Source organism: Megalopta genalis, chromosome 2 (genome assembly GCF_051020955.1).
Source record: "Megalopta genalis isolate 19385.01 chromosome 2, iyMegGena1_principal, whole genome shotgun sequence".
Taxonomy (NCBI): domain Eukaryota; kingdom Metazoa; phylum Arthropoda; class Insecta; order Hymenoptera; family Halictidae; genus Megalopta; species Megalopta genalis.
The window spans coordinates 39,294,738-39,308,977 of record NC_135014.1 but is presented as its reverse complement, the minus strand read 5'-3'; the positions used below and the strand labels follow the sequence as shown (position 1 = coordinate 39,308,977).

The window sequence follows — 14,240 nt, the reverse complement described above, 5'->3', positions numbered from 1 at the left end:
ACCACCAGAGTCGGAAGTTGGATTAAGACTGTCCATCCGAAAGCAAACTGCATGTTGTAATGTCTGTGGCCAGTTTCCCCTCCGATCAGTAGCTTACGTAAACGCGGGAAATATTTCTCTGCTACGGACACAGTCGCCACAATTCGTAATGAAAACAAGTCGACAGAGAAGATATATTTCTTGTCACACCGTCACCGAAATTCAGATGAAGTCGTTTGTGTTCTATCTGCACGCGAATTCAATGAAAACTGCTTTTTCTCATTTCTCTAAATTCCTTACACTACATTATGTAAAGAAAGTGCCAGAAATTTATAAATAAAACACGAACTATTTATTTATTCATCAAAATTGACTCTGCCGCTTTCAAAATGGACCCCATCCAAGGCAATACTCCTTCTGCGAATACTCACATGGGGCCAGAGGTGAGTAATATTTATAGTGAAAGTATTTGAAATACTACAATATTTTCAATAATAATAGATTCTTCACAATTCAAATAAATGTAGAACATAAAATTTCAGTAAATAAGATATTTTATTTTGATAATCTCCACAGGCTAAAGCACAAAATATACATTTTATTTCGATAATGTAAACCGTCAAATAAAATTGTATATTTTGTTAATTTAAAGCTAAAGCATGGAAATAAATATTTTATTTTAATAATCTAGAACATAAAGTAAAAAAAATATATTTTTAATAACATAAAGCATAAAATAGAATACTTCCCATAATTCTTAACTTGAAAATAAATTGTGAAAATAATTAACGTAATGTAAAAAATCATAATATTTGGTAATGAAATTTGTTGTCTTTTTAAATGCAGCTATTATAACAAAGCGCACCTTCTATGCACGTATATAATGGAGAGGAAAAGTACTTCATTCATTTTATATTATCAAAATAATTATATTTTACACTATAATTTATTACAATAAAAATATTTCATTTGATGGTAATAAATTAAATAAATAAAATATTTCGAACTATGGCACAAATATATTCAAATATATTCTTTCGGACAAATAAAATATTTCATTTCTAAAAATACATGCATGATATAAAATAAAATATCTATGATGCGATTCGTGAACGTAATCAGATTCGTGACGAACATTTCATACATAATCTACTAATATGAATGTTATGCATTTTCAAAATTTGGTTATTTTGTTAAAAATAAATTGTCTTCCTAAAATCTAGGAATGAAAGTAAATAATGATACATAAGAAAATAAAATTGTCTCCTTCTATTAGGAAAATTATTATTAAGAACTTGGAAGTACGTACTAATCGACGTAGGTGTGAATGAAACTGTAGGTCAAGGGGTTAAGAATAAACTTACCGAGCAGTAAAAGTGACTGGTGTGTATTGTAGCATAAAAGTGGAAAGATCGAGATTATCTAGTACTTGCTCCAATGATGTAATTTATCCGATCATTTCTCATGAAAGCATCATTATTATTTTCATTATTATAAAATAAGAAATTGATCCTTTGACCGTCGTAAGTTTAAGTACTTATAGAAAAGATGAAACATTAGTTTCTATAATTAGATTGTTAAATTATTGATGTTCTTCTTTTTTATTGTTACTTTTTCTTCGTTTGTATTCGCGAATTGTATTTGTAAGAAAGTAGAAACACTTTGCAAGATTTTTAAGCTTTGCTATTTTGTGCTATAAATTTAGTATTTTTATGTTATTTATGGTTACGAAATGTCCAATTAAATTGTGGTACAAGTATACATACTGGGTTATTGACGTATTTATTATAGTACAATATATTTATTTGTATAAATAATGTATAATATTATATTATACATTTATTGATGTATTATTTACTACAATATAAACTAGACTTTATAAATTTCTATTATTCAACTTACTCAAATATTTTATCTACATAATAAGCCATGTTCTCTTACGTTGACTTTCTTCTCAGAGCAAGTCAAGTATTTCAAAATATAAAATAAAAGAGTGTATAACTACAACTTCAAACTTTTACGACAATTATATTAATAGAATGGAAGTAGGCAATTTTACCAATTATAGCTGCTATTATGAAAAGAAACTAATGATACATTCAAAGCTAAACTAGGTTCCAAATTTTAAATTAAGTAGTAGACGCTTATCAGATTTAGGCCTCTTAATTGCTATTTTATTTCAAACGATTATGATTAGGTTCTTGTTGACTAACCGCGTACCACCGGTTTTAATTTCTTTCTGATGAAATCGTTGCAAGCCTAAAGTCAGAGAGAATCGTTACTACATGTTGTGAATGCACGTGATTCTCGTTCAGAAATACACACGCGAGGGTGCATTATGCAAATGATCCGATGATTCAAGATCCAGTAAAATTTCGTAAACTCCGTTTTATTTTTATTTTCTGTTCATTGACACACTAATTATCGAATCAGTACTTATAATAATTTTCTCTTTTCGATTTAGATTTAAATTATTTTTCCCTATTCGAGTCTCGTGCAAGTCATAGTTAAATATAATTTATTCAATATATTATTAATTATACACTTTTTTCGAATAGAACATACAATTAACTAAAATGTGAAAATATTTTATGAAATGGAGATATTCTATTTACATAATTAATAGTTCAAAACTTGTTTGCGTTTCCTTTAGAAATTGATAGTTATGAAGATAAAAGCTTTTGTAATAAACGTTTTGAAGTTATATGATTTCCCAGAACCTTATTATAAACATTTTTAAGAAAAGTTTCCAAAGATAACAATTATCTTTATAAGGAAAACTTTCTTCAACAGGAACTTTCTTCAACGAAACAAATATTCTAATATGATTTTTAATAATACGATAGATTACTGTTTAATCTTTAGTTTTAAGAGTCCATTATGAAGTGTATCATTCATACGACAGAAAGACGTTCAACCTAATTCTATTTGTTCAAAGAATGATTAACTTATCGTTCGTGCGTACGAATGTCACATTGAGCAATATCGTAATTAAAATTGATAAATGGAATTAATAAGAACTTGCTGAAATGAGAATTACAATCCCGTGTTAATTTATCTATTGTCTTGCATATGTATTAATAAGTAATAGATATTTCAATTGTATACCAGTATTATATATTTCTTACCGATTTAATGGTTTTTTCTAGTAACGGACACACAAATTTAAACATTAAAAAGAACATTAGAAAATCTGGACTTGTTTTAAAAGATAGATAAGAGAGTTTCCCGAAAGCAAAGTCTATTTAATCTTCATTTAATAGTATTTATTTAATAAGTTAATTGCTGGATACTTGTAAAGTGTTCCGCTTCTTCTGTAGACAAATTTAAAAAAGTCATGCACAGTTGTTATCATTTTTTAACAACTTTATACAAACAAGGAATTATTCTATATAATTTAAGAAATATTGAAATTGTTCAAAAGTAACAATATTTGTGATAACAGGATAAAAAACTTGTAAAAAAATGAAACACCATGCATAAATTACAGCACCATAGGCTGTAGGTTTCGCTGCTGCGTAGCTACGGCACTGCCGAGGCAAGGCATGCGAGCGATGACCGCGTGGTGGCATGACATCGTGCACGCGACACCGGTTGATATTTTCTCGATTTGTCTGAATCGAACATTGTTTCCATGCGACTATTAGACAGTTTCCTCTTCAAAAATGTTTCTAGAATTCGATGCTGTGCAGTAAATTCTTGCTAGACGAAGAACTTTTCGTAAAATTACGAAAATATCGGGTAAAAAATGCGCGCTACAACTATTTCTGAAATTTGATAGATATTTACAGCCACTTGAAACAAAATCAATTAAAAACGGAATATATCGGTGTGTTCGGAAAACTCTCCTCCATCTTTTAGCACCATTCCGAACTTTCTAATGTTTTTGGTTTTTACGTAACGCCTCTTTTTACCAAAAATAGGGCTATTTTACAAAAATTTATGTTTTTCGAAAATTGACGGTGATAGATCCTGCTTTCGGATTTGTCTTTTGGACATTACGTTACAAGGACCAACCACTGGTCCGTGCAGATCAAATTCTTGTTAGTCACTGTTATCGTTATAACAAACTCGAAATACATGTACAATAAAAAGGACTAAATTTATATTTTTTATTATTTGCAGGACTTTTTCTAAACGTATATCTACAGTTTCTAGAATGTGGACAAAAGAAGTTTAATGTTCAGTTCATTCGTTGCAACACGGGGCAATTGCAACTTGGTATTTCGTTTTTAATGATCCATGAAGTTGCTGCGAACCGCGCATTAACTAACACCAATGATTACGTAACCGGCTCAAACAGTGAATGGAATTGGTGCGAGAAATAATTTCTGTCGAGTAGTTTTCTGAATGTTAGACATTTAGATATAGTTATATTAGATAGTTATATTTAATTATTTAGATATTTATACCATAGTTTAATCTAACCTTTATTACTTTCCAAGAATTGTGGACACTGTCAAAGAATTATTGTATTCCAAAATGTTACTTTGTAAAACGACTGTATATTTTAACAGAAGTGTAATTTGCAAATGCAGAGATTTATAAATTTCAATGAAAATTAAATTTCTGTGATAATAGAGATTAAGTTACATCTGAATCTTGAAGAAACGCAAAACAATGAAAAATGTTTTAAATACAAATTGATGATTAAAATCATCAAGATATAAATATTTTATATTTATATTGTATATCAATGTGTGCTTTTATTAGTATGACCTTTTCACTTATTATAAACATTAATGTAGTGTAATTATGAACATTAATATCAGATATTTATGACACGTTCTATCTGCTAAAAGTATTATATTTTTATTCTCGTTTATGAATGTTTATTGAAACTTGTAATTGTTTAACACGTTCATTAACAACACTTTTGCATTGACTGTCTTCATTGTTAAAATGTATGATTAACTGCGGAAGTCATGGACTTCCTCATTATTGTGCAATGTATTATGACTTTACATACCAAAGTTCATAAAACTAATTTAATCATTCTCATGTGAAGTACGTGATCGTGAATATTATATGTGTATGATGCTAGTAGCTAACGTGTTAATTATTATTTTTCTAAAATTAAGGAAGTATTCAAATTACTATAGCCATTTATCAAACTCTTTATTTATTTTTGTTATTATTAATAAAATTAAAATGAGTCCTTTTAAAAATCATAATTTTGTTTAGATTAACTTGAGACATAAAGAGAACAATTTTTTAAAGATATTTCTGATACACATTCGTTAATATGTATGTTATGTATGTGTACTTTCTACATAGTCTCCAAGACAAAATAATCATCATAATTTGTCGTAATGTAATCTGTCATTACGAAACATTTTTCTTGGAAATATGTATTTATCTTATCATTAATTTACGGTAAATAAAACGATTTTTTTATTAAAAATAATATTCTGTAATTAATGTGTGACCCATGGAAGTCCGCGAAATAATTAAACATTTTATGGGACGTTTATATCCAAAACTATCAACTAAACAAGATCTAGAGTAATAGATAGAAAGTTGTAAAATAAATTACGTAGAACGAACTCATCAAATAATGAGTAGCTTGTTATTAAAGATAAAGAACGATAGTCTCCTGACAGAGGATTATGGAACCATTAGTATTCTCCGTTCGGATGTATTTATTGCTATCTTCCCCTAGTCGATGTGCGATGAAAAATTAACATACGCACAATTCCCAATGCTGCACTTTCTACTACAATTGGCAGTATCGCTAAATGTATGATAGAAAGTGTGAGAAAATAAGCAATAAACTTTGAATTACCGCCTCTCCGCTCTAAATGAGACGATAATCAGAGTTATTTATGGTGATATTATTGTTACCTATTTCAGTCAGCAGATGAAGAATACGAAATTGAAGAATCGATTCTCGTAGTGGAATCGAAGTACAATTAACTGCATATCTATAAATTGTTTATTCATTCAAAGAACCTCAACATTATAGTAAACATATGTTTATTAATATGCATTGGTTACAAAGAGTAACAAAATCATAAAATCTTTTCAACAAATCTTTATGTAAATTTAAGTTCCAAAATAATTTGTTTCTTATGTACAAGTGTAAGTGGACATAAATCATGATATTCTCATAATCGAAAACTAATGATAATCAGTTTATCATCCCTTATCGAAAATTTATTTCCTCCCATAATTAAGTATTCAACACTTTCCTCTTCTCAATTTATCTCAAGCAGTTAAATTATTCAAAGCTATTAGTATCTGTTGCAGATAAGGAGAGAGTTGACGAAATTACGTAGCTCCCTTATCTAAAAGTCCAAAAGAATTGGAGAAACATCGAAAAATGGATATGTATATGGAAACGATTGCGGGTGATCAAGATATCATTTGGAGGGTGTATGGGAGGAGGAGAGAGAATCCTAAATGTAAAATATTAGCTTTTAGTGTAATTCTCAAGATATTCACAAAAAACTTTTGATGCTATACATTGAAAGTAGGGTATACCGACGTTACTGACACATTGAATGACGCCTATCGAGACGTTACTAATCACGTTATTTTCGTTAGTAGTTTCGACTACCGCATCGCGTCGCCTATCATCTCAAGTCCAACAGTTGATAAAGTAAGAGCGCCACCGGTTTCAATATCTAAAGGGTGTGCAAACACTTGGTTTGGATTAGAAGTGTGTTAGTTTTCTCTTCGAGCGAGCGAGCAGCTTTCACTCATTCAACAGTTTTTATATTACATTTTCAAATTTGGTAGCAAGTGCACTTGGTTTGCGTTAACTCTGAGTTAATTTATTCTTCGAGCGAGCGAAGCGAGCAAGCAACTTCGGCGATTCTTACATTCAACGGTTTTCCCGTTACATTTTCAAATTTGCTGGTAAGTGCCCTTGGTCGGGGTTGGTTTATTTTTCGAGCGAGCGAAGCGATCGGTCCACTGTAACGATTCTCACCCTGAACAATATTAAATGTTTCTGAAATACCTGAAATCAAGCTTTCTGTTTTGTATAAAGAAGATACCTTTTTCAGAAGTTCACCCGTTATAGTGACCGCAAAAGTGGGGGGCCTCTGCTGATATACGCGCCGCCGTGGACACGTTGGTATTTATTGGAATTTATTGGAATTTATTGTAGTAGTAGTATATAGTTTAGTGTTTTCATTGATATCTTGAAAACTACTAAATGCCCGAAGTTAATATTTTATATTTGGGATATTTGCTCCTCCCTCCTATCCTCCCCGCCCCTCCAAACGCCATTTCGATCGGCGGAAGATCTTTTCCGAAAGTTTACCCACGATGGCTGCAACTCCTGTAATTATTTCTACGAAAAACGCGTATATTTGAATTGTTAATTGATTCAAATACTTGTGAAGAAATAGAAATGTTATCGGTAACAGTGCTCAGTCGTAAAAAAGAGTAGAAATAATATTGGAGTTGGCAAATCATCATTTCATGTTATTCAAACTGAAATACCGACGACGCTGAAATTAGTGGTTCCTCGCGCCCTCTGTGATACTATATCACAGACAAGGTCCTATCTTTAGCAAACGTCAGAGTCGTATCTCTAATAAACGGAATTGTTATAAATATTAAGAAGCCAGAAATAATAAATTTGTTAATGAAACGAGTTCGATATAATAACGCATCCATCGATTTGTGCAATTAAAATCAGCTTTCAATCTGAAGAAAGAAATGCGGGCCATGGCTAGCCTTTTTTTCCATGAGTCGTAAACGAGTAGCGGATTCCGCTTGTCTCAAGGAAAAATTATTATTGTTGTATTCTTTGCGCCAACTCGAGGTCGCCCGCTACCCTAATTAACTCGGCGCGGCGATAATCCGTCGCGCGGATTTCGAAAACATAATATGAAGGGCAGACTTTAATTATGAGTTTTCCTGTCGATGGAGTAAGGCAAGGGGATTGCGGGTCTAAAGTCATTTGCTCGACAGCATCGGGACACGAAGGTTGGGACTACGATATTTTCGGTCGCTCTCACCCTAACTTTTCGAACTCTCAGTGTTCGGAAGATTTTATTCTTGAGGTACTTTGTCATCGAAATATTTAGTCGGTATATTTGGTCGTTGGGGTATTTAGTTATTTGTCTATTCGGTCATTTGGGATAATCGGTCATTTGAATATTCGGTCATTTGAATATATATATATTCGGTTATATGAATATTCGGTCATTTGAATATTCGGTGATTGGGATACTCAGTCGCAAATTTAATCGAATTTCTTGCTATTGTTACAGATCTAGAAATTATGTGGATAGATTGCGAGGATGGCTGAGATCGAGAGTCAACGGGTCAGGCTTCGTCAAGAGGAGGAAGGGATGTAAGTATAATCTTCGTCAATATACAAACTATATGGAATAGTTTGCGGAAATGAATAATATATTTATTCATATTATGTTCGTATTTTAATATCTCTGTGCACTTCTTTCTGTTCCAAGACTCTAACGCAGCTCTCTTCTCCCATCAAGTAGTGAGTGAACATTCAAAATTTTTATTACGTAGAAATTGTAGAACATTTTGACGAGTACAATGATCAAAGGATTGCCCGACAATCCTTTGAGTGGTAATCTGTTTCCTAGTTAGACAGGGTCTTTCTGCACATCGCGATTTCCTGCGATAGTTTCAAGTTACAATAATTTTATTTCGAAGCTACCGAAAAATTAATCTTTTACATCACGTGATTATCATAACACGGATGTTACAAAAATTATATTGGTGCATTTATTGTGCCAATATATATATATACCGGGTGTTCCACAATTATTTTAACAGCCGAAAATGAGGGGTAGCTGAGGCCATTTGAAGTAACTTTTTCCTTTGCGAAAATGCAATCTGCGGCTTTGTTTACGTGTTATTAACGGAAAACACTGACCAATGAGAGGTGACGGCGCGAAGTTCGAGAGCCCGCAGCACGAGGCTTTGACAGATGGTCGGGACGGACTCGAGCCGCGTTCAAAGTATTGAACAAATCACGGAAAACGCTGTTCACCTTTACTTTAGAACGTCTGAAGAATATTTACTAATTTTTCGGACCCGAAATAGTAAATAATTTAACCGTGACGGCCGTTTTAATTTTCTAGTGTGCATGACACCTTGTGTGTAACATATGAAATTTTTAAGCAAGGTGTACAGAGAGGATTAACAAAGTACGTAAATGATATTTTAATTTAAATAATTCCGTGTGGAAACCGGGGTGGTTTCCAAGGGGCTGTGGACGGCCCCTGTCACTAGGTTATTTCGAAAATATAGCGTTGCGAGAATTCTTCTACGCGTTGTCTTAGCGTCGCGAAAATTGCCAACGCGTTGTGTTGGAGTTGTGAAATAAATGAATTATAACGGTATAATGGTAATAAAGATATATAACGAAGATTTTTAGGATTTCAAAAGAGCTTCTTTCAGACATATAACATAATTTGTAAAAGTAAATTTTTAGAAAGGTATTAATACTCATCCCATCGATAGTGTGTTAAGTCTGTTTCAGATTGTTTAGCAAACGAAAAGGAAACGGCGACGATGGAAGGGTGTCACCAACTTAACTGAAGGTCTTGTTACATTTTCATCGAGTGAGTCATCCAGGGATGACGCGTAATTAAACATGTAGGATTACTTATTATAGCGTTATTTATTAAGATGATATTTATTAAGGCATTATTTATTATGACGTTAATTATTAAGGCGTTATTTATTAAGACGTTATTTATTAAGGCGTTATTTACTAAAGCGTTATTTATTAAGGCATTAGTTAGTAAGTAAAACTTTTCGTTGTGAGAAAGGGAGCCATAACGAATTCTCACTTCGTTCTGACCCCCTTTCGGGTCTTCAGTCACAGCAAACTCCACGTGGTGAGACTCGGGAAATCGATGTAATTTTCGATTTCCAATTAGTTATAAATCGAGAAAAACCTCGATCTTTGTATGACAGATTCGAAATCGACAATTATATCGAGCTAATGGCTGTGAAGCCAGGCTGGGGGAAAATAGATCTTTTAAATAGTAAATAGACTATATAAACAATTTTATCTTCTCATGTAATACAGAATTTGGCAAATAAACTTTTTTTGAAATAGTAGTTATACATATGGAAATAGCATTTCAAATATATTTAAATACGTAATATCCATATGCAACTAATATTTCAAGAAGAGGTTACTTGCCAAATTCTATATTACATGAGAAGATAAAAATATTTATAGTTTATTTGTCTATTTACTATTTCAAAAATCTATTTTTCTTCATCCCTGTTGAGAAGTAAACGGTTTAAATGCGAAAAATGATGTAAAATTATATATCTTGACTTCGCAAATGAAATTTCGATATTTATAAGATAATATTTTTGTTATAATTATAGATATGATATCGGTTGTGTAAACTTTTCTGTATTTTCAGTTACATACTTCGCCTTGATAATTCGACAAGCCGGAAGAAGTCTCGAATTTTGCCAGATAGTATCTATTGTTATGTTGCGAATATAATTTCGGTTTTCCAGATAGGTAGCTTACAAAAAAAAACCTAAATTATTTTTGCAATAACTTAATATCACAGTCTTAGAATCTTACACAGTCTTAGTAAAATTAGCGTTGTGAATACCCATTTGCAAGAAAAAATGTATGCAACTATTACTATATGTAATTAGTAAAAATAATTGTTCAACTATCCATCAAAATAACTACACTTTATATCGTATTTCTGCAGTACATGTTTCATAAATACTATTTCCAACGTTTATATATCGCGTTGCATACATTTATTGCCTCCAAATAAAATTCAGCATTCGTAGTAGAAATGATATATACAGGATATTCGCTTCTTGCTAACGTGCCTATTTTTCGCGAACTATCGGTAACGCTGAGTGCGAACGAAATGGTAAGGGGGGCTCTAGAGCCCTCCAAAACTGAGACAGAAAAGTCTGTAAGATGCACTGTCTGCACGGATCCAAGTTTGTGCCACAGCATTTTCTACAGAGTCGGTAATTCAGACCCTGAGCAGAAAAAATCAGTGCCTACACTGTCTGTACGTACCCTAAATCTCTTATGGCTACTCTTATACCTCGTCTGCGAAAATACATTAGACATTAGATGTATTGTTATATCTGAGTTCAAAGATTTTGATTGTTTATTTAGTAACGATGAATAAAGAGCTTTAGACTAGTATAAATCTATAAGCTATAAATGTTAAGAATATCAAACCAAAATAAAATCTCTGGAGCTTAAAATTATTCAATTATATCTAAACATATATGTGCATACGTTTATGAATGCAAGATGATGCCTGAGTACAGGCAGACTTAATTTTGTAGAAAAATACATTTTAGACTGATTTATTTCTGCTTGTAGAATTTCTAAGCACGTAATTTGCTAAAGCATATTATTTCAATGCTGATGACTTTTATACAGATTAAACAATAAAAATATAATAATTTAAAGAAGTAAAATCATGGTATTCTAGACTTGCTCAACATTACAAAATCTCATACTAACTGATGGACGTATATGTTTTTGATAGATCAATATTTAATATTCAACAATTAATTAATATATTTTAAATTGAACGCGTCTATGTAAACCTAACAGATATCTCTGCGGATAAAGTCGTTTTAAACATCTCGTGTGTGGTGCCACCATTCGGTTCGCATTAAAATTATAGCAGTAATTTTCAACGTACAATTAATTTTCGATTCAAATGTTTTTGTATATTTTACTTGCTACTATTATTTATGATGGATGCTATTTCCAGTTGACATTTTTGAAAAACGATAAAAAAATTATGATACATTTTATTATACGAAATAATTATCATCTAATTTTAGAAATTTGATTTCATATTCTCTAGTGTACGTACTTGTTTATTTTTCGGAAAGAGATTTATATCTTTATTGGCTTTTGCAAAATGTTGGCCAAGAGAGATTTCTTATCTGCGATGAATGATTTGTGTTACTGCGACATTCGATACGATTGTACTGATAAAAGACATAATTAATTCATTAATTACAATTTAGAATAGTAATATAAACCATCGCCATGTTAATAATATTTCAATGCAACATCTAATTAAGTTTTGCAACATCGTTCCAAATCTTCAACCAATTCACCATCACGATTGTAATAATTGTAAACGCAATTGCAAGATCCCTCGAAAACATCAACCATTAACACGAACAGAAAATGAATTAAATTAGAACAATTAATGTTGTAGCAGTTTCTAGCAATATTAAAATTAAATTCTAAAATTGTGATGTCAAATTCTTATTGTATTCAAGATTAGATAACTAATTTCTACATTAAATTAATTTTATTCTAAATTTGGGTCAGCTGGACTTTTGGACTACGAATGTATCCGTCAGTTCGTAGAATATTCCAATCTCTGGATTCGCGAACGAAAGAAAAGAATCAATTAATTTATTTATTACTAAGAAATTATTGAGTGGCGGGTGACAGATAGCGTGACATGAGTCGTTTGTATCGAAGAAAGAATTGTATTTCCTGGGGAGCGTGGTAACCGCGTAATCATTGTTATCAGGACTATTTCTGTTTGGGTGGAGGCTCGTGGAAAGTCTCCTCAGGGTTTACACGGTTGTAATTGAAGAACTAGCATGCAGTGTTCTCCGCGACATTAACTGATTACCTCAGACGAACGAAATCTGTCAATGAAAAATGTTGCCGTGAAGTATGTTGATATCGAAACACGTCAACGTTTCTCTAGACATGGTGCACCATCGAATTATTCAAATATAAAGGATTTGAAATTGGTCGTTTTTACATCATTTCTCAATTTTTCTTATCTAGCTGACATTCGTGGAACGCTCTTTACGTGGAACAAGTGAGAATCGATCAAAATGAGCAAGAGTAAGTAGAAAAGAAAACATTTTCATGACTATTAAGAAATTTTATATGGAAAATTTATATTACTCGTTGTATCAAATAATCTGATCTTTAATTAGATCACGCGTTAATTTCGTATGAACTGGAAGATTTAAATGCTTTGATAATATCATGTTTGTAGATACTATATCGAAAGGGATTTATAAACACTGGCGAAACGTTATCGTGCATAGAAAATATAAATGTATCGTATAGTTTCAACACATGATGTATTTTTGCTCGTGTTATGTAAATATCGAGTTCCGAAAGGTGAATACTTCAAGTCGAAGATTTCTTTTGATATTATATGAAAGTTTGAGTTTCTCATAGTAAACTTTAACACTGGTACGGAGAAATCTTTGGCTGCTGAATAACTTCCTTCACGATACATGAAGTTTTCCTGCACTTTCACAGAAGTAACACTTGTTATATTACTTTTCAGTCAATTACGCTTGTTTATTATTCTGGTGATTGGTTATGAAGTATGGATTTAATGTTACATTTCAATGATTCGATTTAAATTTAAATTTCATTACTCGAAGTGGTCAGGCTATTTGTTAGATAAATTTTTAGAAACCTATATGTGTTTATGACGTCATTGATAAAGTATCGTTTCAATTCAAATTAATGTTCTTAGTTTAATTTGTTTACATCGTTTTTATTTTATATATTAGATTTATTCGAATACTTCTTTACACAAGGTATTTAAGTAGAAGATTTAAAGAATGTTTATGACAATATGATATAATAGTGTGCACTTCTGTGCATTTCTATCGATACAGTTTAATAGCATGCAATTTAGATATAGAATAGCAATTTTTATCTTTAACTTCATTTTATAATAACATGAGAAATAATGCAATTTAGTGAAATTAGTTTCATGAAAAAGTAGAGTTATCAATAAGTCCAATTTATTTGAATCGATAATATTTTCGAACCGATAAATTGATAACTCTGGTATATTAAAGTATTGTTCAAAATACCTTAAAAAGATTAAAAATCAATTGAAAATTGAAAAACTTAATGTGTTATTTATATAATTCACATCAACGGAGCAAATAATATTTATTGTAATATTTTGTATTACCTTCTCTTTATCTTGTTTCTTATGTTAACGTTTGTTATGACTAGACTGCGACCTTTATGTGCAAGATGAAACATTTCTGCCTCAATTGCTAGAAATAAGAGTTAAATAGGAAGTTATTTTCTCCTTAATCATTTTATTAAGCTGATGATAGTACAACAGTACTCTTAAATTATTCCAACGTGTTTAATCTTTGATGTTTTACTTATCCATTTTTTCATACAAATGCATAAATTCAGCAGTCTTGTTGTAATTATTAGTAAAAAGCATAAATCTTTTTAAATGTATGATTTTCTGACATTTAATATTTTGCTGTCCAACAAATTCTAA

At 31.2% G+C, this 14,240-nt stretch overlaps 1 protein-coding gene and 1 long non-coding RNA gene across 4 annotated transcripts in view; both read left to right on the top strand.

Moving 5' to 3' along the window:
* Positions 1–7,908: 7,908 nt before the first annotated feature.
* Positions 7,909–11,184, top strand: LOC117219472 (uncharacterized). The gene is made up of 3 exons (XR_004490029.2): positions 7,909–7,997; positions 8,208–8,290; positions 8,409–11,184. It is a non-coding gene; the product is annotated as an uncharacterized LOC117219472 (long non-coding RNA).
* A 1,353-nt stretch (positions 11,185–12,537) lies between these two features.
* Positions 12,538–14,240, top strand: part of LOC117219475 (Na[+]-dependent inorganic phosphate cotransporter) — a 10,704-nt gene continuing 9,001 nt past the window's right edge. The window contains exons 1-2 of one of the 3 annotated variants that reach the window (XM_076519338.1): positions 12,540–12,673; positions 12,752–12,811. In XM_076519338.1, the coding sequence (XP_076375453.1) occupies positions 12,802–12,811 (10 nt within the window). In that variant the 5' untranslated portion in view covers positions 12,540–12,673; positions 12,752–12,801. Of the gene's footprint in view, positions 12,812–14,240 lie in introns of all 3 variants that reach the window. The other 2 variants (XM_076519340.1, XM_076519337.1) reach the window with 2 other exon arrangements.